General features: G+C 50.9%; 1 protein-coding gene across 3 annotated transcripts in view; it reads left to right on the plus strand.

Moving 5' to 3' along the window:
• colq (collagen-like tail subunit (single strand of homotrimer) of asymmetric acetylcholinesterase) overlaps window positions 1–26,632 on the plus strand; it is a 212,717-nt gene that overhangs the window by 67,062 nt on the left and 119,023 nt on the right. For all 3 annotated transcript variants that reach the window (XM_072509367.1, XM_072509368.1, XM_072509366.1), the window contains 2 exons: window positions 6,394–6,497; window positions 26,473–26,577. In XM_072509367.1, the coding sequence (XP_072365468.1) occupies window positions 6,394–6,497; window positions 26,473–26,577 (209 nt within the window). The remainder of the gene's footprint in view (window positions 1–6,393; window positions 6,498–26,472; window positions 26,578–26,632) is intronic.

Genomic DNA, 26,632 nt, shown 5'->3' on the forward strand with positions numbered 1-26,632 from the left:
CATGTTCATTAATTTAAACAGACATTTCACTAAAATACAGCGGGCTTGATTCTCGGATTCTGCGGCTATGTCCGGAGGATGGGTCTGGTTTTACGACCAAAACGTCGGCGCCGCCACCACGCCAATGCTCCGTCTGGTGGGGTACTAGCAGCCGTGCCATGCAAAGCCCCCGGCTTTACCTGCCGATATGGATGCAGAATGGCCGGATCTGCGGCGGCCGCGCCGTACAACATGGCACCGGACATTCGCGGACGCAGCCTGCCAAAATGTACCCCCTGTAACCCCGCTCGCCACCCCCCATCAGTTCCCCAAGCCCCTGCCGAAGCTCCCCTGCCAGTGTAACGGCTCCCCCACCGACTGTGGCGGCGCTAGACACAGTCCGCAGCCGCCACGCCAAGTTTACAAAAATTGAGAGGACACGTGACCGACATCGTCGGGAAGTCGGCCCATCGGGGTGGAGCATCGGGGCAGGGCCTCAGGTGACGTCCCGTCCCAACGGCGCGCGGCATACTCCTCGAGTACGTCGTTTTTGAGGGGGCGGAGCATCGTGGAAACAGCACCGCCCCCGATTTCGGCGTAAAAATGGATTTTCGCCGAACGCGATTTTTGCGTCAGCAATCATATAATCCGGCCCAGCAAATATCCAACCTTACTATACAACACATTAGTACTTTAAATAATAGTATTTGGAATCCAATCAATGGAATCCTTTTCACTTCTTTTTTAGAGGTAGCTTTTATTTACTCTTTATTATTAAAGTATTTCCAATCCTCATCTCCGCAATGTCCCACATTGGCAATTGCCTGGAAATTATGGGGAGTTTTGCCAGGAAACTGTCAGCGTTCACTGTCATTATCCCTCTGAAACTGGCTGTAACTTCAGTATTTAGTGCAGAGGCAGATTAACACAACAATCCTAAAGTTGTCCTCCATTGCTCACTGATCTGCCACCAGTTGTGCTGTAGACCCCCTCAGCCCAAGAGTCAGCAATCAGTGAAACCAGTTAACGTAGTGAGAACTTCCCCTTTGCTGCTTTGTTTAGTTCGGTGTAACTGGGTTTTTAATGGGAAGTCAGAATAATGACTATTACTGCACAAAAGATCTGGCTCAGAAAAAATAATTTATGCGTGTGGAGTGTTGTGTCAACACTAAGATTAATAATTATTATTCAATTTTTATACTTTTATTTTTTAGATTTTCATAAATTATTGTTTGAAATAATATTTTTGAATGTTTTTCATGATATTTTAACTTCTATCTTCACCCCATGCTTATGTCCAATGTTTATTTTTCCCTTTGTAAAATAATTGAGAAATTATGTAATTTTAGAGTTTTTAATTTCTTGGTGAATTGTCTGTGTGAATTCTTTAATGATTGAGACTCAGAGTAGATATGGAGAGATATATAACCAAAAGAGAAAATGCTGGAAAATCTCAGCAGAACTGGCAACATCTGTAGGGAGAGAAAAGAGTTTTTTTTTAATTTTTGAAATTTTTTATTTAAAACAAATTTGTAACATTTACAGAGAGAAAAAAGGCCCTATGCAAAGAGCCTTAACATAGTGAAAACGAACAATGGAAAGAATAAACATGTTAATAACGCACTTCCCCTGTCAGCTCTGTTTGCCCATGCCACACGTGTTCAACTAAACTAACGTGGCTCTAGCCCCCCTCCCCCCCTCGGGTGCTGCTGCTGTCGGTTTCCTGCGCTGTTCCCTGAGAGTCTGCAAGCGACTTTCTCCCCCAGGGGGATACCTAGACACCCCCCCCTTGCCCACTTAAGTCTCCTCTGCTCTCCTTCCCGGCTGCACCCCCCCAACCTCCCCTACACCCCCCCCCCCCCCCCCCCCCCCCCCCCGAGATCAAAGCCCTGCGCTTGGCCCTAGCCCGCCCCCTCCTCCTACTCTTCCTGGTGCCCCCTGACCTACGCTAGCTACGCTGACTCCTGCCCTTGGCGCCTGTCTGTCTCCTGCCTGAGCGCTCGGGCCGTCCCCCCACGCACCAAGGACCCATTGACCTGATCGTATCTTCCCGTGCCCTTTCAAGTCCCTTAACCAGCCCCTAGCCCAACCCCCTATCAGAGGCCCCGATCTTCTGCCAAAAGGTACCAAGTGCAGGGTCCCCTTTGCAGGCCCCCCCCGCATTGCAATCTCCCGAAATCACCCGAAGCAGTGCGCCCTCCAGCCCCCACTCACTGAAAACAATCTTAAATAAAACATTACAGTACAGGATAATTTAACAAACCGCCGCCACTCAAAAGCTCTGAGAGCCCAGAGTCCTTTAGTTCAAGTCCAGCTTCTTCTTTTAATAAAAGTCCACTCCTAGTCAGAGCAAGTTAGGTTTACACACCACCGCCACTGTACAGCACTGAGAAAACTAAATGCCCGTTAGTTCAAGTCCAGCTTCTTATCTTTAATGAAAGCCCAAACCTGTTCTGGTGTCTCAAAATAGTAGTGGAGTTCCTCAAATGTAACCCAAAGCTTCGCAGGATACAGCATTCCAAACGTCACCTTTTTGTAGAGGGCTGCCTTCACCTTGCTGAATCCTGCACGCCTCTTGGCCAGCTCCATTCCCAACTCCTGGTAAATGCGCACCTTGCAATTCTCCCATCTGCTGCTCCCGTCCGCCTTGGCCCATCGCAGCACACGTTCCCTGTCAGCAAGCCGGTGAAAGCGGACCACCAAGGCCCTCGGTCGGTCGCCCGTCCTGGGCTTCCTTGCGGGGTCTCTGTGCGCCCCATCCAACTCCAGGGGTCGAGGGAAGGCCTCCAGTCCCATCAGCGCCTCGAACATACCCGTCACGTATGCACTCACACCTGATCCCTCGCAGTCCTCGGGGAGGCCAACGATCCTCAAATTCTGCCTCCTGGCTCTGTTCCCCAGCTCTTCAAGCTGCTCCTGCATCCTCCTCTGGCGGGCGTTCAGCTCCTCCACCTTGTGCTCCAGCTCCGTTACTGTGTCCGCCTGGCTGGAGAGCTTCACCTCAACCTCCCTGAGCGCCTTCTCTTGGACCGCCTGTGTCTCGACCATTCGGTCCATTACTGCTCTCATTGGGTCCAACGTGTCCCTCTTCAGTTCGGCGAAGCAATTCCTGAAGAACTCCATCTGTTGCTCCCTTGGCCAGTGAGCCTCCGCTCCCTGGTCCCTGCCGTCCGCCATGCTTCGCCGCCTGGTCTGGGGTCCCCGCTGCTCCCGCTTCGATCCTTGCCACTCCACTTGACCACTTCTGATCCAGCTGTCCATACCCCAGGGGGAAAGGCTCTTCCCTATCGTCTTCACCATTGATTCAGGTCGGCAGGTCCCGAAAAAGCCAGTCGAAAAAGGTTTGTTTGCCCATCGTGGGCGGGAGCGATCCGACTTGCGACCTGCTTCCTCGAGGGCGCCACCGGAAGTCCGGGAGAGAAAAGAGTTAAAGTTTCGAGTCCAGATGACCCTTTCTCAAAGCTAAAAGACAGAGAAAGTGGGGGATATTTATACTGTGGGGTGAGGGAATGAAAGATGAGTCATAGCATGGTTTCTGTGGGTATCACTCCACAGTATAAATATTTCCCGCTTTCTCTGACTTTTAGCTTTGACAAAGGGTCATCTCGACTCGAAAGGTTATCTCTTTTCTCTCCCTACAGATGCTGCCAGACCTGCTGGGATTTTCCAGTATTTTCTCTTTTGGTTTCAGATTCCAGCATCCGCAGTAATTTTCTTTTATATATATATAGATATATAGATACAGAGATGATACAGATATATGCATAGATATAGAGATTTATCTATATCTATCAATATCGTAACACAGATTTAATCAAGTGTTTTGTGGGTGTGTGAGGGGGGCAGAAAGTGGAGTTAATGCCAGAATCAGGTCAGTCATTATCTTATTGGATGGCGGAGCAGGCTTGATGGGCTGATTGGCCTACTCATGCTCCTATTACATATACTCTTATGTTCATGTAATACCTTGCTGTGGAGATAGAAGCCACTGTCTAACAGTGGCATGTAAATGCACAAAGTAAGAATCAAAGGGTTAGATTTCTACAAGCAACGATGGCTGCAGTTATGTTAAGTAGACAACCCCCCATGACAACATGTCACTGCAGCTTATCATAACTTCATATTTCTTTAAAAGATGTTGCAAGCATAATAAAACACTTGAGCAAAAATAATGGGTGGGATTCGTCGTTCCTGAGACTGTGGGCGGGATCCTCCGCTTGTCGACGGCGATTTCATATCGGCAATCGGGCGGAGAATCCCTTTTTACGACCAAATCGGGGGCGGCACCTATTTTCATACGCTCCGCCCCCTCCAAAACGGTGTCATTGGGAGCAAGGCGCACGCCGTTGGGACGGCCTGAGGACGTTAGCTGAAAGCTCTCTCTCGATGCTCCCCCCCCCCGATGGGCCGAGTTCCCGATGGCGCAGGGCACGAGTGCTCTCAGTTTTCGGTAACTCGCCGTGGCAGCTGTGAACTGTGTCCAGAGCCGCCACAGTGGGGGGGAGCCGTGCAGCTGCCCGGGGGTGCTTCGGCGAGGGTTGGGGGTATTGGTGGGGGGTGGTGAGTGGGTGTCCAGGGGGGCACTATCTGGCAGGTCGTGTCCGTGCTCAGCCAGTGCCATGTTGTACGGCGCGTCCACTGCAGGTCATCGGCGTGCGCATGTGTGGCCACGGACCCGACAATTCTCTGGCAGTTTGTGAAGGCCGTGGGCTGGATTCTCCGCAACCCTGCACCAAAATCGTGGCTGGCGCGGGGGCAGAGAATCCACTTTCACGCTATAATCGGGCCCGGCGATTCTCCGGGCCGCAAAATCAGCGTGATCGCAGAGTACACCGTGCGGCCGGGGGCCCATTGCCAGAGGCCCACCCAGCAATTCTCCGCTCCCTACCGGCCGAGTTCTCGACGGCGTGGAACTAACCACGTATTGCTGATCGGGATGCTGGCGGACTCAGTCCGCGGCCGCCCTGGTCGGGGGCGGGGGTATTGGGGGGCCTTATAGGTGGTTGGGGATTAGATCTGCAGGGTTAGTTGCACGGGCGCGTGGCCAATCGGAAGGGGTCTCATTTCTCGGTGTGGCTTCGCGGTCTGAGTTCGCCATGGAGCTCGGCGTGGCCGCTGGAGGCCGCTGCTGTGCGCTGTGCACATGCGTGGACTCAGAACCGGAAGTGCGGAGGCCCGTATCCGGGTCCCTGCTAGCCCCCCTGCAGGGCATGGAATTAGTCTAACTTTTTAATAGGAATTTCGGAAGTAAAACTCCACTGTTTTTATGCCGGCATGGGGACATAATCTCATTTTGGGAGAATCCAGCCCCGTGTGTTTTATGTGGCGCGGCTGCTAGCCCCTCACCGGTTGGAGGGTCGGTCCTGGGGCCTCACCGATTTTTTTCCTCACAGAACTAGACACTTCCTCTGGACATAACGTCAAAATCGTAGAATCCAGCCCTAAGTGTTGATGCCAGGGCAGGGTTCGTGGACTTCCATGACAGCAAAACTGGCACCTCACCTGGACCAATTTGGCGCCTGTGGAGGGGCTCGCACTGGCACCACGTGGAACACAATTGATTCCAATGAAAGATGGTGTCAGATTCGCCGTGTCCATGATTGACACTTGGCAGGCTGACATGCTGCAACCGCATATACACATTACACTCCACAAACACACTCATCCCAGCCAACAAATGCCCTCCGGTCAATGGCACAACTGTCAGCAAACTATGGCGATGTTGGACACTTTCCGTATCCCCTCTCTCTCTCTCTCGCCTGTTTCAGGATGTTTAAAAGCACAAGTGATCCTCGCTGTCAGATATTCGCCCCAGTCGAGACGGAGAATCACGGAGGCTCCGCAGAATACCGGTTCAGGCCCCTAATGATATGCCAATGGCGTTTACTGTATGTGAGTTCTGGAACGCATTGACGATGCTGTCAAGGTACTGAGAAATGCGATTTGGCGTGAAACTGGCACCCGCTACGATTCGGTGTCAAAACTGATTCTCCGCCCAGTCGCGATTCCGGCGTCAGCCGATGGAGAATCCTGCTCAATGTCTCTTGACATCCAAAAGTGAAAAACTAATTATCAGTCAATTAAATATGTCAATTGTATTCCAAAATGAAATTGAACATTTGGATTAACTGATAAATCCATGAATCATTACTAATCTGCAGAATTTCAATCTGCCCAGTATACGGTTTAAACCTTTAACGTCACTCCTGCCAATCGATGCAAGGTCAGCTTTAATATTTAGGCTGCAATATTAATATACTCAGCCTAAAAGCAAAATGTGGACTAGAAACTCTTTTGGATCAATGCATTGCTTTGCACCAATTCTTAAGATGCTTATTCCTTAAAATGGAAGTGTTGAGCTGGAATGGTACCAACATAAAGATGATGCCTTGATGTGTTTCCTTTCTGATGCAGCACTGGCACGCGTGGAACACAAAAAGAGAAGCATTCATAAGTGTTGTCTTCTGACGCCTCCTCCACCCCCGATGTTTCCACCACCCATCTTCATGGAAAGTCTTGTGAGTACCCCCATGTTCCTTGGTGTCATTGGCACTCTGCTATCAGTGCCATTAACTGCATGATCGATGACGGTGAGGTTCTCTTTGCTGTTTCTTTAAGCTTTGAAATGTCCTTTGACAATTTTCATTAGTTACATGTGATCCATCGAATAACAGCTGTAAAAATTACCTGCAACAAATTTCAATGATGTGCATTAAAAATGAACTTGCTCTGTTGGAACCGGATGAGGGCAATTGATTGTGCACCTTCTTTTTTGAACTGAACATCTAGTTCAAACTCCAAAGTGCCTTTTCTTTCTTGCAGCTTTTCAACTGATTCAAATTGTTTTTGTGTCTTGCAAATATATAAATACGTATCTACTTTTAGAAATATAAAATTATGAACATAATGCTCTCATGACATGAATGGGCTGAGCAGATGTATATCCTGTTGTGTAAGTGAGTGATACAGGCTGTGGAGGTGCCAACTTTACTCTGTGGTTTGAGCTGAAGTTGCTGATCTCAACCAGCAGCAACAGATATGTTCCGGGGGGTGGAAACACAGCTCAGCTGCGATGCCCCTGTGGTCATACATCTCCCCAAAAGCTATGTTCCACATTTCAGCATAAAGAAAAGCCTCATGAGTAAATGACAAAAGTGTACCGGTGCCTATCAGAAGTAACATCCGGCATGTGTTCATTAGGGTTTTCACCTTTGTCAGCAATTGTTTCAGTGCCTCACGCCAAGATACATGCTTAACCAATAAAATCTCATTCATGGTACAGTTACTGTTTGTTGTTTTTTGCTGACAAGGGAAATATGTAGAATCACAGACATTCTCGTATTATATTAGCAACTTGCATTATAAGTGCTCTGACTGACTGGCTGGCTGTAAGTGAGTAATCCCCACTATCACATTCTAACAACAATGAGTGGGATTCTCTGTCCTGGGATGCCTGGAATGCGTCCCTGATGGGACAGAGAATCAGGCGTCGGAGGAAAATCGGGGTCAGCGTCAAACTGCCCCCCACTGGTGGAGTGAACGAGGTCCACAATGCGTGCTGTCCGGGGGGGGGGGGGGGGGGGGGGGGGGGGATATAGATAAATGCAAATGGATCGTAATGACCCATTTGCATCTAGTTAGCGGGCCTAGCCCTATACTCCGGCCTCCCATGATTCTCCGGTCCTCGCATTGGCCTGCCCACGCCTTCTATAGCAGACACCCCCCCCACAGCACCCCCCATAGGGACCTCTGTAATTGTGGGTTTCCCCCCCCTCCCCAGGAACCCGCCCAGGGGCCCCTGTATTAGGAGGACCCCCCCCCCCACAGGGACCTCTGTAATCGAGGGACGGGGGTCACTAAGTGCATTCCAATCACTCAAGCGTGTGATTTCATTGCACTTACCTCCCTTTGAAGTGGTCAATGTTTACAAACATTGGGGATTCACCACTTAGGCCACTGAAGCTGTCAATCATAGACCACTACTGGAAAGCTATGAATGGCCTGCAGATAATGGATCTGTGGGAACCAGATGCAGGCACAGGTGCTCTCCTTCTAGGAATAGACACGTGGAGCTGCAAGATAAGTATCACAACTATAATGCTCCCAACTGCCTCTCTAGCTTCCAGACAGAGGCCCCTTTTCTTGGGAGGGGAGAGGGTGATCTGTGAACGGAGCTCCTTTAGGCAAGGGGTTCCCCTATTACAGGGGTCCCTAGGGGGTCCCCTATTTCAGGTCCCAGGAGGGGGGGGGGTCAGGTCACCCCCATACCTGGGGGTAGGGGGACACCCAGGCAATCCGGGTGGGGGGGGGTCACTGCGGGGAATGGCCGGCCACGAGACCTCGCTATGGCACCGCCCGCTCTAGATGGCAGCCCGATAGCGGGATTCCCGGGAATCCCTCGTATTCCACGGCATGCGAATAATTGTATACCGCTCTACAACCGCAAGAAGATTGTAAAACTGGTGCAATTCAGCAAGAACATCGTGGGGGATTCTCCGTTTGCCGACGCCGAAATCGCGAAACGCGATTGGCTGTAGAATAGCTTCCGACGTCAAAATCGCGGTAGGCACCGGTTTGATGCCAAATCGGGATGCTCCGGCACCCTGAAAATGGCATGAATGCGTACAGTAGGCAGATCATTAGTGGGCCTGACATTCTATTCCCTGGGGCCTCCGAGATTCACCGCTGCCGAAGAGCCGAGGTTGCCAATGGCGTGGTTCACTTGTGGTCTCAAAAGTCGTGAACCTGGCATTGTGGCTGCTGAGCGAGAGAGAGGAGGTAGGAAATGGCATGGAATGACTGCGGGCTGCTGGACCAGACACCGGCCGTGCTGGCTGCGGCGGTAGGGGGGGGGGGTGAAGAAGCGGCCTTCTAACTGCGCACGCATAGACCACCCACCCCGGCCCCTGGATCTACACGCTGACACCAGTCGTATGGACGCGCCCAGCCCGCACCCCACCCCCCGCCACAGCACGCTCCACCCCGCCCCCGAACACCCCACCCAACAGGCCGCCACCCACCGGCGGACCACTCAGGGCAACACCCACGGCAGCCCCAAGTGAGGGCAGTGCCAGCCAACAGTACTCCTGTAAGCAGGGATGGGCGCTAGTACCAGGGGCCCCCATGGTGCTGGAGACCGATGGGGCAGGGTGCGGGGGTGGGGGAGGGACATGCGTGGGCAGGGCCCGCAATGCCAACCGGGTCACCGTGTAGCCCCTGGAACCTGGCTGGGCCCAGGAGTATGCGCCATGCTAACATGTTGACCTTCCACCCCCTGCAGACATGGTGTTTGACATTCAACCTGCAATGTTGGCCGCAGCGGCGATGGTCGCAACCCTGTGAGATGTCCTGCGGCCGCTCGGAGAGGAGGGGGAAGCTGCAGCAGCGGAGCGGGCAGCAGCAGAGCAGGCAGCAGCAGAACGGCCAGCAGAGGACCGGGCTGCAGAGGGGCACGTGGCGGCCACTCAGGCTGGAGGGGCAGCCGCCCAACAGGCCGAGGAGGAGGAGGTGCCAAGGCGGCGCTCCATGAGGCCTCGTGTGTACCGGCACCGCCTGCCATCCAAACCCAGATGCTCACAGCGGGTGCCCTGTACAAAAACCTAATCCACAAAATGAAATTAGGTCCGAAGCCAAATTGCCCCAATTACTCACAGATTACACCACTACACCCAGTCAAACGCTGTTTCCGCATCCATGAAGATGATTACCTCTGAATCAGCCCCAACGAGGGTGACAGCACCACATTCAGCAGTCTCCTAATGTTGGCTGACAACCCTTCGCAAAACCTGTCTGTCCTCAGAACTTTCCCCAGAGGCATCTCTTTCCAAACAGGTTGCAAGCACCTTAGCCAGCAACTTTGCATCTGTATTCGACAGAGAGATGGGCCTATATGATCCACACACCTGGGAGCTTTATCCTTTTTCAAGTTCAGGGAGATCAATGCCTGAGCCAGAGTGGCTAGTAACATCGGGACAGAGAATCCTTAAATATGTCCAACAGGTGTGGTCCCAACACAGTCCAAACCGTTTATAAAATTCCACAGGGAATCCGTCCTAGCCCGGTGCCTTCCCGATCGCATTGAACAAATACATTTCATAATCTCCTCCAACCCAAGAGGTGGCTTCAGCTCCTGCCCTCTTTCCCTTTGCACCCCCGGGAAAACCAACCCATGAAAAACTGTACCATAGTCCAGTCTTCTGCTGGAGGCTCAGACTTGTATAGCCCCCAATAAAAGGTTTCAAACAACCCTGGACCTTCGCCAGCACAGAAACTAGCCCCTCCCCCCGGTCCTTAACTTGGATTATGTCCCACGAGACCACCTGTCTCCTCAATTGGTGAGCCAATAAACGGCTAGCCTTCTCCCCATGCTCATAAAATATCCCTCTTGAACGACAAAGTTGGCTCACCGCCTTCCCTGTTGACACCAACTCAAACTCCATTTATAGTTTTTTCCTCTCCGCTCCCAGCTCCACCCTTGGGGCAGCAGAGTATTGGCAGTCCACCTAGAGGTTGGAATCCACCAACATCTGCCTCTCCACCATACCAGACTTATCTCTATCGGCCTTAAATTAAATGATCTCCTCCCTGACAGCCGCATTCAATACTTCCCAAAATGTGGAAGGTGAAACCTCATTCTTATTAAAATCCACATAATTTCCAATTGCAGAAACTATCCTCTCACAAAACCCCTCGACCGCAGGCAGCCCCGTGTCCAACCTCCACAAGGTCTCTAAAAGCGGCCCATCTCCAATCGCATATCCACATAGTGTGAGGCATGATATGACATTACAATCGGCGAGTACCCCGCCCCTACAACCATGAGGAGTCACAATTTCCCCATTACAAAGAAATCAACACTGGAGTAGACCCCATGCACTTGCGAAAAATGCCTTCCCTCTCGGATATCTAAATCTCCACAGGTCCACCACCCACACCTGTCCTCTCCCCCCAAAGAGCCGACTCATCCTTGTCCCGGTCATGTGTGCCCTGTGCAGCACCTTAAACTGTATGAGGCTGAGCCTCGCGCACAATGAGGAAGAGTTCACCCTCCCTAGGGCATCTGCCCACATCCCCTCTTCGATCTCCTCTCCCAACTCCTCCTCCCACTTACCTTTCAACTCCATCACCGAGGCCTTCTCCTGCATCACCTGGTAAGTTTCCGAGATCTTCCCCGCTCCAACCAACCCACCCCCCCAAGAGCACCCTGTCCTGTACTGTGCGTGGCAGCAGCCGCGGGAATTCCACCACTTGCCGCCTGGCAAACGCCCTTACCTGTAAATATCTGAAGGTGTTCCCCGGGGGGAGCCCATACTGCTCCTCCAGCTCACCCAGGCTCGCGAACTTCCCGTCCACAAACAGTTCCCCCAACCTTCTTATCCCTGCCCTGTGCCACCCCGAAAACCCTCCATCTATTCTCCCTGGGACAAACCGGTGGTTCCCCCGTATTGGGGTCCATACCGAGGCCCCAACTTCCCCCCTGTGCTGCCTCCACTGCCCCCAGATTTTGAGGTTAGCCGCCACTACCGGGCTCCTGGTACACCTCATTGGAGGGAGCGGCAGCGGTACCGTTGCCAGCGCCTCCAGACTCGTACCCTCACAAGACGCCGTCTCCAGCCTCTTCCATGCAGCCCCCTCCCCGTCCATCACCCACTTGCGCACCATCGCCGCATTGGCGGTCCAGTAGTACCCACAGAGGTTGGGCAGTGCCAGCCCCCCCCCATCCCTACTCCGCTCCATGAACACCCTTCTCACCCTCGGAGACGCTCGCGCCCACACAAACCCCGTTATGCTCCTGTTGACCCGCCTAAAGAAGGCCTTCGGGATACAAATGGGGAGGCACTGGAACAAGAACAAAAACCTTGGGAGCACCGTCATCTTAACTGACTGCACCCTACCCACCAGGGACAGCGGCAGTGCGTCCCACCTCTTGAACCCCTCCTCCATTTGCTCCACCAGCCTCGTGAAATTAAGTCTATGCAGGGCCCCACAGCTCCTGGCCACCTGGACCCCCAAATACCTGAAGCTCCTCTCCGCCCTTTTTAGTGGGAGCTCGCCAATCCCCCTCTCCTGGTCCCTGGGTGAACCATGAACAACTCGCTCTTCCCATGTTGAGCTTGTACCCTGAGAAATACCCGAACTCCCTGAGGATCCTCATTACCTCCGGCATTCCCCCCACCGGGTCTGCCACATATAGGAGCAAGTTGTCCACATAGAGCGACACCCTATGCTCCTCCCTGCCCCGCACCAACCCCCTCCAGTCCCTCGACTCCCTCAGTGCCATAGCCAGGGGTTCAATCGCCAGTGCGAAGAGCAGGAGGGACAGGGGACACCCCTGTATCATCCCTCGATGCAACCGAAAGTACTCAGACCTCCTCTTGTTCGTGGCCACACTCGCCATCGGGACCTCATACAACAACCTAACCCACCTAACAAACCCCTCCCCAAACCCGAACCCCTTCAGCACCTCCCACAAGTACCCCCACTCTACCCTATCGAAGGCCTTCTCCGCGTCCATCGCCACCACTATCTCCGCCTCCCCTTCCCTCGCCGGCATCATAATAACGTTCAGGAGCACATTCGCGTTCAACTGTCTCCCCTTCACGAATCCCGTCTGGTCTTTGTGGATCACCTGCGGCACACAATCCTCAATCCTCGTGGCTAAGACCTTTGCCAGCACCTTGGCGTCTACATTTAACAACAAAATTGGCCTGTAAGACCCACACTGCAGGGGATCCTTGTCACGCTTCAGGATCAGGGAGGTCAGTGCCCAGGACATCGTCGGGGGCAAAGTCCCCCCATCCCTTACCTCATTGAAGGTCCTAACTAGCAACGGGCCCAACAGGTCCACATATTTCTTGTAGGATTCGACCGAGAAACCGTCCGGCCCCGGTGCCTTCCCCGCCTGCATGCTCCCTATCCCTTTGGCCAGCTCCTCCAGCCCAATCGGGGCCCCCAATCCTGCTACCTGTCCCTCCTCCACCTTCGGAAACCTCACTTGTTCAGAAAGCGGCCCATCCCTCCCTCCTCCAGTGGGGGCTCGGACCGATACAATTCCTCATAAATGTCCCTGAAGACCCATTGATGTCAACCCCACTCCGTACCACACTCCCTCCCCTATCCTTAACTCCCCCGATCTCCCTAGCTGCGTCCCGCTTCCGAAGCTGATGCGCCAGCATCCGACTTGCCTTTTCCCCATACTCATAAGTAGCCCCCTGGGCCTTCCTCCACTGCACCTCCGCCTTCCTGGTGGTCACCAGGTCGAATTCGGCCTGGAGGCTGCGCCTCTTCCTCAGCAGTCCCTCCTCCGGCACCTCCGCATACCTCCTGTCTACCCTCACCATCTCCCCCAGCAGCCTCTCCCTCGCCCTCTGCTCTCTCCTCTCCTTGTGGGGCCTAATGGAGATCAGCTCTCCCCTAACCACCGCCTTCAGCGCCTCCCATTCCGTCCCCACTCGGACCTCCCCGTTATCGTTGGCCTCCAGGTATCTCTCTATGCTTCCTCGGACTCGCTCACTCACCTCCTCGTCCGCCAACAGCCCCACCTGCAAACGCCACAGCGGGCGCTGGTTCCTCTCCTCCCCCAGCTCTAGGTCTACCCAATGCGGGGCGTGATCCGAAATGGCTATCGCCGAGTACTCGGTATCCTCTACTCTCGCTATCAGTGCCCTACTCATAATAAAGAAGTCCGTGAATAAGCCTTATGGACATGCGAGAAGAATGAAAATTCCCTAGCCCCCGGCCTTGCAAATCTCCAAGAGTCCACCCCTCCCATCTGGTCCATAAACCCCCTCAGCACCTTGGCCGCCGCCGGCTTCCTACCCGTCCTTGACCTGGAGCGATCCAGTGCCGGATCCAACACTGTGTTAAAGTCTCCCCCCATTATCAGGCCCCCCACTTCCAAGTCCGGGATCCGACCCAACATGTGCCGCAAAAAACCCGCATCGCCCCAGTTCGGGGCATACACGTTGACCAGCACCACCCTCGCCCCTTGCAGCTTACCACTTAACATTACATACCTGCCACCATTGTCTGTCACAATGCTCGACGCCTCGAACGACACCCTCTTTCCCACCAAGATCGCCACCCCCTGATTTTTGGCATCCAACCCTGTGAAACACCTGACCTACCCACCTCTTCCTCAATCTTACCTGGTCTGCCACCTTCAGGTGCGTCTCCTGGAGCATGACCACATCTGCCTTCAGCCCCTTCAGGTACGCGAACACCCGGGCCCGATTCACCGGCCCATTCAGTCCCCTTACATTCCAGGTTATCAGCTGGATCAGGGGGCGACCCCCCCCCCCCCCCCCCTCCCCCCACCACACCTGGGATCTAGGATTCCTCCTAGCTGCTTTACTCCCCCATTGCACTCCCGCAAGTCAGCTGACCCCGGCTTCTCCCGCCTCTCCTTCGACTCCTCCCATTGTGGGACATATCCTCCTCCTCCTCCATTGCCCATCCACAGACTCTCCGCCTCCCCCTTCCATCCCAAGCGCGGGAAACAACCCTCGCTTCCCCGCCCCCTTAGCGCGGGAAAAAGCCCGCCCTTTCCACCTGCCCGGCCCCGCCACCCCTGTCGCTGCTCCATTTACAGGGCTAGTCCCCTCACCCCCGACTCGGGCCTCCCCCTCCCTCACGGGGCCCCATCCCCACTACCGGCCATCCACCCCTACTCCATTTACTTACCCCATCCAAGAGCGCACCCGACAGACCCAACCAAAACAGTGCCCAACCCACCCTAACCACCCTCATCGAACCAAACAGAAATAAGAGCAAAGAACCCCCCCTCAAAGTGTACCAACCCCAAAAACAATCCCCGACCACCCATCCCGACCTTCAGTTTGTGTCCGGTTTCTCGGCCTGGACAAAGGCCCCGCCTCCTCCGGAGACTCAAAATAATGGTGCCGGTCCTTGTAGGTGACCCACAGTTGCGCCAGCTGCAGCATGCCAAACTTCACCACCTTTCTGTGCAACGCCGCCTTCGCCCGATTGTACCTGGCCTTCTTCTTCGCCACCTCCGCACCCCAGTCCTGGTATATTCGAACCTCCGCGTTCTCCCACCTGCTGCTCCTCTTTTTCTTGGCCCACCTGAGCACACACTCCCGATCAGCGAACCGATGAAACCGCACCAGCACCGTCCGCGGTGGCTCGTTAGCCTTGGGCCTCCTCGCCAGCACTCTAGGGGCCCCTTCCAGCTCCAAGGGCCCCTGGAAGGACCCCACTCCCATCAGCGAGTTTAGCATGGTGACCACATAGACCCTCACTTCCGACCCCTCCAGCCCCTCCATGAGGCCCAGAATCCGCAGATTCTTCCGCCTCGACCGATTCTCCATCTCCCCGAACCGTTCCTGCCTTTTCTTGTGGAGCGCCTCGTGCGCCTCCACCTTTACCGCCAGGCCTCAGATCTCGTCCTCATTGTCAGAGATCTTTTGTCGGACGTCACGGATTGCCACCCCCTGGGCCGTCTGGGTCTCCAGCAGCTTGTCTATAGAAGCCTTCATTGGCTCCAGCAGGTCTGCTTTAATCTCCCTGAAGCAGCGCTGGATAACCACCTGCTGCTCCCACGCCCACTGCATCCATGCTGCCTGGTCCCCGCCCGCCGCCATTTTGCTCTTCTTCCCTCGCACCTTCTTTGGGTTCACCACCACTTTTTTAGTCACCTCGCTCCTGGTCCAAGCCATACACTGTCGGGGAACTATTGCAATCTTCTTCCCACACCGGGAAACGTCGAAGAAATGCCGTTGGGGGCCCTGAAAAGAGCCCAAAAGTCAGTTTTTATTGGGAGCTGCCGAATGTGCGACTTAGCTCCGCATAGCCGCAACCGGAAGTCAGAATCCCCCTATTACACCTATCTATCAGACCCCCCATTAGAATCCTCCCATCAGACCCCCATTAGACCCCCCAACAGAGACCCGTCCCCTTCCGAGACCCGTCCCCTTCTGAGACCCATCCCCATCAGAGACCCGTCCCCATCAGACATGCCACCCATCAGAGACTGAACCCCATCTAAGAGGATCAACAAAATCATTTTGGGCTTTGTTTGGGCGGGTAAGTCTCCACAGGTGAAGAAGGTGATGCTCGAGAGGAATCAGGGGAAGGGGGGCTTGCCCTGCCAAATTTTCGTAATTATTATTGGGCGGACAATATTGCTATGATAAGGAAGTGGGTGGTGGGGGCGGGGTCGGTTTGGGAGCGGATGGAGGCAGCTTCATGCAGGGGCACCAGCTTGGGGGCGTTGATAACGGCACCTTTGCCGTTCCTGCCGGCCGTGGTCGTGGCGGCCCTGAGGATCTGGGTTCAGTGGAGGAGGTACGTTGGTGCAGTGGGTGCATCGGTTTGGTCCCCAATATGTGACAACCATCGGCTTACTCCGGGGAGCTGAGATGGAGGGTTTTGGATATGGCAAAGGGTGGGAATTGAGAAGATGGGGGACCTGTTTCTGGAAGGGAGCTTCCCCAGCTTGAGGGCGCTGGAGGAGATGTTCGGACTGGCAGCAGGGAATTACTTCAGATATGTACAGGTGAGGGACTTTCTGCGCAGGCAGGTATCATCCTTCCCACCCCTGCCACTAAGGGGAATCCAGGATAGGGTAGTGTCTGGGGGCTGGGTGGGGGAGGGGAGCGTCTCGGACATATACAAAGAATTAATGAGGGCGGAGGAGACGCAGAAAGAGGAGCTGAAACATAAGTGGGAGGAGGAACTGGGGGTGAGATGGAGGACGGTCTGTGGGCGGAGGCGCTGAGCAGGGTCAACGCGATGTCATGAGGGCCTGCCAATCAATGCAAGGGTGTTTATAAACATTGTGGTTAGCACCAAAGCAGGATGATGGAGATACATTCAAGCGTGAAGGGAAAGATCAGTGAACAATCCACCAAGCAGCTGTCTCTGGAATAATTAAACTGTCAATCTTTGGCTAATGCAATGTATTGATGTGTGAAATTGAAATTGAAATTGAAGACCTGCATTTGGAAGGCTGTCAAAGGATTTAAAGCCCTTTGAGGTGTACTGGACTTTCAAAAAAGCCTCTGACACTTGTAACAGCTGATGCTTTAAACAATTTTGTCAGAGGCAGCAGATGTGGGGAAGGATAAATGCAAATGCCGTGATTTTTCAAACTACTGCCTGGACTGCTCTTCAGCTTTCTGGCAGAAGTCTTTGATGGGGGTCTCTGAGCGCGTGGATCTGATGGGGCTGTATGTGTTGGGGGTTGAATGGGGGAATCTGATGGGGCTTCGGTTGGGAAGTCATGGGGGGGTCCTAGTCACCCTCATGCGTGTGTGCAAGAGCATTGAATGCTTGATAAGAAACGCTTAGGAATCTTTTATACAAGATAAATTTAGCTCAGTTAGAAATGAAGCAAATGTTGCAGAGGCTGAAAATGTTAGAGTTTAGGCTTTTAAGGTGTAAAACTCTTCTAATTAAAATTTCTAGGCTTCGAATTCTTAAATTTAAAAAAAAATTGTAATAAAAATAATATTTTAAAAAACCTTCTCTTAAAAATAGGATTTTTTTTTTCAATAATCAAAGTTCAAAACATCTCTTCTCCTGGGACCGGACTTCAAACATCCCAAACATTGATTTCCATCGGGCAGGAGATACAAAAGTCTGAGAACACCCACTAACAGATACAAAACAGCTTCTTCCCTGTTGTTACCAGACTCCTGAATGACCCTCTTATGGACTGAACATGTTCTCTACACATGTTCTCTACTGAGTAGTACTGCACTCCGTATGCTCACCTGTTGCCTGTACCTATGTATTTACATTGTGTATTTATGTATGTCCTTAAGCTAACAAGGTAAAAAGGTAAAAATAACTAGTATTAATGAATCAAGTACGATTTATTAAGCTAGCTTTTAAATATACTTTAAAAAAAATAAATTTAGAGTACCATATTTTTTTTCCAATCAAGGGGCAATCTACGTGGCCAGTTCACCTACCCTGCATATCTTTTTGGGTTGTGGGGATGAGATCCATGCAGACATGGGGAGAATGTACAAAATCCACACGGACAGTGACCCAGAGCCGCGATCAAACCGGGTCCTCAATGCTGTGAGGCAGCAGTGCTAACCACTGCACCACCATGCTGCCTGCTTTTAAATAGCAGCGAACACAACATCGAAGTTTCTTATCCCACAAGTTCCATTGAATCATAGAATCCCTACAGTGCAGAAGGAGACCATTCGGCCCAGAGCACTCTGGCCATGTCCACCCAGCCCTATCCCCATAACCCCATAACCACACTTGCACATCCTTGGACACTAAGGGACAATTTGCCATGGCCAATCCACCTAATCTACACATCTTTGGGCTGGGGGAGGAAACCGGAACATCCGGAGGAAACCCACGCAGAACGCAGACACGGGGAGGACGTGCAAACTCCACACAGTCAGTGACCAAGGCCTGAATTGAACCCGGGTTCTCGATGCTGTGAGGCAGAAGTGCTAACCAATGTGCCACTTTACTGCTCAAGTTCCAAGACTCCTTGAGTGTTGCCAGCAGAGGAAACGTCTTTCTTTTCTCTTGACTTTGAAGTGATGTTGAACTGTATCCAGAAGAGTCATACTCCAGAAGCATTGGTAATAATATGCTGACAAATATTACAACTTCCCAACTTTTATTCCCATTTCTCATTATTACTTCTTCATAATTGGAAATAGTCCTAATTCGCCTCTTCCACCATTGGCTAAGGCTGTAATCATCACCTGTCACCCCACCTTTGTAACCAGAGCCAAAGAGGCGAAAGACAATTGTTCTTTGCTTTTTTCCTTGGGGCCCGCAAAACATTACACATTTTCTTTAGATACAGCGGTCACAAACAAAGTCATGTCCTCTTGTCAACCTATTTTAACTCATTCTCAAAAATAATAAAACCATTAAGAACAATTGTTAACACTTCCTATCATAATGTCAAAACAGGAAGATGTCTTCCCCAACAAATATAGTTAATCAATTACATCGATGCATGAGTTTTATTTATAGACCTCAGAACAATTTTCAGCCATTAATTCAAACTGAGCTGATAACAGTCTCTTGGACAATTAAAAACATATTTTTATAACCATTTTTTAATAAATAAAAGAATCATTAAACAAAACAAACAATCAGACACAACAGCATCACCCCCCTCCCTCCCCCCGCTAAGCAGCTGCCGGTGACTAGCTCTTTAAAGAATACAATCAAAGGCTGCCATACTTTGTAGAACCTCTCAATTGAACCCCTTAACTCATATTTAACTTTCTCAAGATGCAAAAACTCCATGAGATCCCCCCGCCACACCAAGGCACTCGTGGAGAATCTGTCCTCCTTTTGAACAATTTTAAGTCATAAAACAATTAAGTTTATCCCAACTGCCTTGACTGCCCATTGTCTCACTTCCAGAAATTCAAACTAAACCATTTGATTTAAAATGTGGTTAACAATAAAATTCATAGATGTTACAGACCAACAGCAAACCCTAAAAATTAGTAGACTTATCAAAATCTTACAGCAAACCGAAAATGCTGGAAATACTCAGCTGGTCAGGCAACATCTTTAGAGAGGTCAACTGAACTAACAAGCTGGATTTTTACTTTCCTGGCCCACGGGAATTGGGACGAGATGCATGGGGGATTCGTAACTTGCAGAGACCCCAGAAGTTGGGATCCCCCTGCACGCTGTGAAGTTTTAGCGTATGTGAGATAGTTCCCTATCCAGAAACCAAGCCTGATTGACATTTGACAGGCAGCTAGATAGTGAAGGTCGCAGGGTCAGGTAAGTCAGCACCTGGAAAGGGGAAAGTGATAGTGGAGTAAGTGGTCCAGGGGATGGGGAAATCAAATGCTCGCTGTTGGGGGTGTGGGAGGGGAACTGAGGCCTAGTGGGGGGGGGGGGGCATGGTTGGGGATGGGGGGGGAGAGATGAGAAAAAATCAGTGGCTTAGGGATTTGGCACGGAGTTGGAAACTGAACATAAGAACATAAGAACTAGGAGCAGGAGTAGGCCATCTGGCCCCTCGAGCCTGCTCCGTCATTCAATGAGATCATGGCTGATCTTTTGTGGACTCAGCTCCACTTTCCGGCCCGACACCATAACCCTTAATCCCTTTATTCTTCAAAATACTATCTATCTTTATCTTAAAAACATTTAATGAAGGAGCCTCTACTGCTTCACTGGGCAAGGAATTCCATAGATTCACAACCCTTTGGGTGAAGAAGTTCCTCATAAACTCAGTCCTAAATCTACTTCCCCTTATTTTGAGGCTATGCCCCCTAGTTCTGCTTTCACCCGCCAGTGGAAACAACCTGCCCGCATCTATCCTATCTATTCCCTTCATAATCTTATATGTTTCAATAAGAACCCCCCTCATCCTTCTAAATTCCAAAGAGTACAGTCCCAGTCTACTCAACCTCTCCTCGTAATCCAACCCCTTCAGCTCTGGGATTAACCTAGTGAACCTCCTCTGCACACCCTCCAGTGCCAGTACGTCCTTTCTCAAGTAAGGAGACCAAAACTGAACACAATACACCAGGTGTGGCCTCACTAACACCTTATACAATTGCAGCATAACCTCCTTAGTCTTAAACTGCATCCCTCTAGCAATGAAGGACAAAATTCCATTTGCCTTCTTAATCACCGGTTGCACCTGTAAACCAACTTTTTGCGACTCATGCACTAGCACACCCAGGTCTCTCTGCACAGCAGCATGTTTTAATATTTTATCATTTAAATAATAATCCCTTTTGCTGTTATTCCTACCAAAATGGTAGGAATAACAATTGTCAACATTGTATTCCATCTGCCAGACCCTAGCCCATTCACTTAGCCTATCCAAATCCCTCTGCAGACTTCCAGTATCCTCTGCACCTTTTGCTTTACCACTCATCTTAGTGTCGTCTGCAAACTTGGACACATTGCCCTTGGTCCCCAACTCCAAATCATCGATGTAAATTGTGAACAGTTGTGGGCCCAACACTGATCCCTGAGGGACACCACTAGCTACTGATTGCCAACCAGAGAAACACCCATTAATCCCCACTCTTTGCTTTCTATTAATAAACAATCCACTATCCATGCTACTACTTTCCCCTTAATGCCATGCATCTTTATCTTATGCAGCAACCTTTTGTGTGGCACCTCGTCAAAGGCTTTCTGGAAATCCAGATATACCACAACCATTGGCTCCCCGTTATCTACCGCACTGATAATGTCCTCAAAAAATTCCACTAAATTAGTTAGGCACAACCTACCCTTTATGAACCCATGCTGCGTCTGCCCAATGGGACAATTTCCATCCAGATGCCTCGCTATTTCTTCCTTGATGATAGATTCCAGCATCTTCCCTACTACTGAAGTTAAGCTCACTGGCCTATAATTACCCGCTTTCTGCCTACCTCCTTTTTTAAACAGTGGTGTCACGTTTGCTAATTTCCAATCCGCCGGGACCACCCCAGAGTCTAGTGAATTTTGGTAAATTATCACTAGTGCATTTGCAATTTCCCTAGCCATCTCTTTTAGCACTCTGGGATGCATTCCATCAGGGCCAGGAGACTTGTCTACCTTTAGCCCCATTAGCTTGCCCATCAGTACCTCCTTGGTGATAACAATCCTCTCAAGGTCCTCACCTGACATAGCCTCATTTCCATCAGTCACTGGCATGTTATTTGTGTCTTCCACTGTGAAGACCGACCCAAAAAACCTGTTCAGTTCCTCAGCCATTTCCTCGTCTCCCATTATTAAATATCCCTTCTCATCCTCTAAAGGACCAATATTTACCTTAGCCACTCTTTTTTGTTTTATATATTTGTAGAAACTTTTACTATCTGTTTTTATATTCTGAGCAAGTTTATTCTCATAATCTATCTTACTCTTTATAGCTTTTTTAGTAGCTTTCTGTTGCCCCCTAAAGATTTCCCAGTCCTCTCGTCTCCCACTAATCTTTGCTACTTTGTATGCTTTTTCCTTCAATTTGATACTCTCCCTTATTTCCTTAGATATCCACGATCGATTTTCTCGCTTTCTACCGTCCTTCCTTTTTGTTGGTATAAACCTTTGCTGAGCACTGTGAAAAATCGCTTGGAAGGTTCTCCACTGTTCCTCAACTGTTTCACCGTAAAGTCTTTGCTCCCAGTCTACCTTAGCTAGTTCTTCTCTCATCCCATTGTAATCTCCTTTGTTTAAGCACAAAACACTAGTGCTTGATTTTACCTTCTCACCCTCCATCTGTATTTTTAATTCCACCATATTGTGATCGCTCCTTCCGAGAGGATCCCCAACTATGAGATCCTGAATCAATCCTGTCTCATTACACAGGACCAGATCTAGGACCGCTTATTCCCTCGTAGGTTCCATTACATACTGTTCTAGGAAACTATCGCGGATACATTCTATAAACTCCTCCTCAAGGCTGCCTTGACCGACCTGGTTAAACCAATCGACATGTAGATTAAAATCCCCCATGATAACTGCTGTACCATTTCTACATGCATCAGTTATTTCTTTGTTTATTGCCTGCCCTACCATAATGTTACTATTTGGTGGCCTATAGACTACTTCTATCAGTGACTTTTTTGCCTTACTATTCCTGATTTCCACCCAAATGGATTCAACCTTATCCTCCATAGCACCGATGTCATCCCTTACTGTTGCCTGGATGTCATCCTTAAATATGAGCTACACCCCGTCCCTTACCATCCACTCTCTCCTTCCGAATAGTTTGATACCCTCGGATATTTAACTCCCAGTCGTGACCATCCTTTAACCATGTTTCAGTAATGGCCACTAAATCATAGTCATTCACGATGATTTGCGCCATCAACTCATTTACCTTATTCCGAATAATGCGAGCATTCAGGTAAAGTACACTTATGTTGGCTTTTTTACCTCTGTTCTGAATCATAACACCTCAGTCAGTAACCTCTCCTAAGTTATATTTCCTCTTAACCTTTCTCCTAATTTTGCTTGTCGTTGAACCCATATCTTCATGTCAGAACCTGCCGCGTCGCTAATATATTCCATTTCTCTTGAACAAAACACCAACATTTAATTTGCCATCCTAATCACTTGCTGTACCTTTGTTTTTTATTCATTCATGGGAAGTGGGCATTGCTGGCTAGACAAGCATTTATTGCCTCTCCCTAATTGCCCTTGAGAAGTTAGTGAGCCACCTTCTTGAACCGCTGCAGTCCTTGTAGGAACACCCACATGCTGATAGGAAAGGTGTTCCAGGATGTTGACCCAGTGACAGTAAAGGAACAGGGATATAGTTCCAGGTCAGGATGGTGTGTAGCTTCGAGCGGAACTTGAAGATGGTGGTGTTACCATGCATCTGCTGCTCTTGTCTTTCTAGGTGGTTGAGGTCACAGACTTAGAAGATGTTGCTCAAAGATCCTTGGTGAGTTCCTGCAGTGCATCTTGTAGTTGGTAGACACTGCTGCTGCTGTGTGGCGGTGGTGAAGGGAGTGGGTTTTTAGGTTGGTGGATGGGGTGCCAATCAAGCAGGCTGCTTTGACCTGGGTGATGTTGAGCTGCAAGTGTTGTTGGATCTCCACTCATCATGCAAGGGGAGAGTATTCCATCACACTCCTGACTTGTGCCTTGTAGATTGTTGAGAGGCTTTGTGGAGTCAGGAGATGAGTTACTCATCACAGAATTCCCAGCCTCTGATCTGCTCTTAGAACCATAGAATTTGGACAGTACAGAAGAAGGCCATCTTGGCCCATCCAGTCTGTACCAACCCTCTGGAAAAGCACCCTACCTAGACCCACTCCCCCACCCTATCCTCGTAACCCCATAATCTAACCTACACACAAGGGGCAGGTTTAGCACAGTGGGAAAACAGCTGGCTTGTAATGCAGAACAATGCCAGCAGCGCGGGTTCAATTCCCGTACCGGCCTCCCCGAACAGGCGCCGGAATGTGGCAACTAGGGGCTTTTCACAGTAACTTCATTGAAGCCTAATTGTGACAATAAGCGATTATTATTATTACACATTCCTGCACACTAAGGGGCAATTTAGAAGTACCAATCCACCTAACCTACACTTCTTTGGCCTGTGGGAGGAAACCGGAGCGGCCAGAGGAAACCCACGTAGACACTGGGAGAAAGTGCCATTCCACACAATCACCCAATGCCGGAATTGAACCTGGGTCCCTGGTGCTGTGAGGCAGCAGTGCTAACCGCTGCCATCGTGCTGCCCCAGATTTGAGGCCACTGTGTTTATATGGCTGTTCCAGTTCAGTTTCTGAACAGTGGTTACCTCCTAGGATGTTGATAGTGAGGGAATCAGCAATGATAATGCCTTTGAATGTCAAGAGCATTCTCCTCTAGGTGCCGCTGACTGCCTGGCTCCACATCCTCCTCTCATACTATCCTCTAGGTGCCGCTGACTGCCTTGCTCTACGTCCTCCTCTCACACCATCCTCTAGGTGCCGCTGACTGCCTTGCGCTACGTCCTCCTCTCACACCATTCTCTAGGTGCCGCTGGCTGCCTTGCTCTACGTCCTCCTCTCACACCATCCTCTAGGTGCCGCTGGCTGCCTTGCTCTACGTCCTCCTCTCACACCATTCTCTAGGTGCTGCTGACTGCCTTGCTCTACGTCCTCCTCTCACACCATTCTCTAGGTGCCGCTGGCTGCCTTGCTCTACGTCCTCCTCTCACACCATCCTCTAGGTGCCGCTGACTGCCTTGCTCTACGTCCTCCTCTCACACCATCCTCTAGGTGCTGCTGACTGCCTTGCTCTACGTCCTCCTCTCACACCATTCTCTAGGTGCCGCTGACTGCCTTGCTCTACGTCCTCCTCTCACACCATTCTCTAGGTGCCGCTGACTGCCTTGCTCTACGTCCTCCTCTCACACCATCCTCTAGGTGCCGCTGGCTGCCTTGCTCTACGTCCTCCTCTCACACCATTCTCTAGGTGCTGCTGACTGCCTTGCTCTACGTCCTCCTCTCACACCATTCTCTAGGTGCCGCTGGCTGCCTTGCTCTACGTCCTCCTCTCACACCATCCTCTAGGTGCCGCTGACTGCCTTGCGCTACGTCCTCCTCTCACACCATTCTCTAGGTGCTGCTGACTGCCTTGCTCTACGTCCTCCTTTCACACCATTCTCTAGGTGCAGCCGACTGCCTTGCTCTACGTCCTCCTCTCACACCATCCTCTAGGCGCTGCTGACTGCCTTGCTCTACGTCCTCCTCTCACACCATCCTCTAGGTGCTGCTGACTGCCTTGCTCTACGTCCTCCTCTCACACCATCCTCTAGGTGCTGCTGACTGCCTTGCTCTACGTCCTCCTCTCACACCATCCTCTAGGTGCCGCTGGCTGCCTTGCTCTACGTCCTCCTCTCACACCATCCTCTAGGTGCTGCTGACTGCCTTGCTCTACGTCCTCCTCTCACACCATCCTCTAGGCGCTGCTGACTGCCTTGCTCTACGTCCTCCTCTCACACCATCCTCTAGGCGCTGCTGACTGCCTTGCTCTACGTCCTCCTCTCACACCATCCTCTAGGCGCTGCTGACTACCTGGCTCCACATCCTCCTCTCACACCATCTTCTAGGTGCCGCTGACAGCCTGGCTCCAAGTCCTCCTCTCATACCATCCTCTAGGTGCCGCTGGCTGCCTTGCTCTACGTCCTCCTCTCACACCATCCTCCAGGTGCTGCTGACTGCCTGGCTCCGCATCCTCCTCTCACACCATCCTCTAGGTGCCGCTGACTGCCTTGCGCTACGTCCTCCTCTCACACCATCCTCTAGGTGCCGCTGACTGCCTTGCTCTACGTCCTCCTCTCACACCATCCTCTAGGTGCAGCCGACTGCCTTGCTCTACGTCCTCCTCTCACACCATCCTCTAGGTGCCACTGACTGCCTGGCTCCACATCCTGATGAGTTTATCCAGCATTTCCTGTTTTTATTTAGGCTTCTATTAAACCTGTTGCTTTGTAACAATCTGTACACTCTGACATATGGCCTAGGTGGTACTGCATGCTGGATCAAGTTTATCGTAACTATTCAAATTTTTTGACAGTAGCTGTTGACTTCAGTTTTTTCTTTCGGTGGAGGATTTAGCCATGCCCCATGGAGCAGTGCAGCCACAAATCATTGACTGCCAACCTAACCACTTGCTCTTTAATTTGTCTTGATTGCTCTCCTACCTTTTTCAAATTTGGTAGTGTCCAGTGCCACAGACTTTAACCTTCACACTTGTCACTCAATTTCATTAGCAATGGGTCAAATGTTCTTATTATTCTACTTGGCTAACACATGGGAAGAATCGGATGTCAATGGAGACTATTCAAGTTTCTGTTCATTATTTAAAATAGTTGGAATGTAGGGTGAGCTCTGCCCTTGAATTTTGCCCTCCTCACTTAATTCTACTTTGTACATGCCGTCAATGTTCAGAAGCAGTTGCATGCTTGGCCATAGACTGGTTGCAAATGAGAAGGGCAAGTCCTTTATATAGCACATTCACCTTTTGAATGAGCTCATTTAGACATGACCTTTTTCTGGTGTTTTTGTCCCTTAGCAAGAAGAATTAAATTTGAAGAATTTACCACTGGAAATAAAGACAACTGAATCTTCATGTAAAGTAGAAGGTACAATCGGTCCTCCTGGGCCTTCAGGACCCCAGGTAAGATTAGTAACCATTTTGAGATGAACAGGATGATCTGAATCTTCGTTCTCCT

The sequence above is a fragment of the Scyliorhinus torazame genome, chromosome 6 (genome assembly GCF_047496885.1).
Source record: "Scyliorhinus torazame isolate Kashiwa2021f chromosome 6, sScyTor2.1, whole genome shotgun sequence".
Lineage (NCBI taxonomy): Eukaryota > Metazoa > Chordata > Chondrichthyes > Carcharhiniformes > Scyliorhinidae > Scyliorhinus > Scyliorhinus torazame.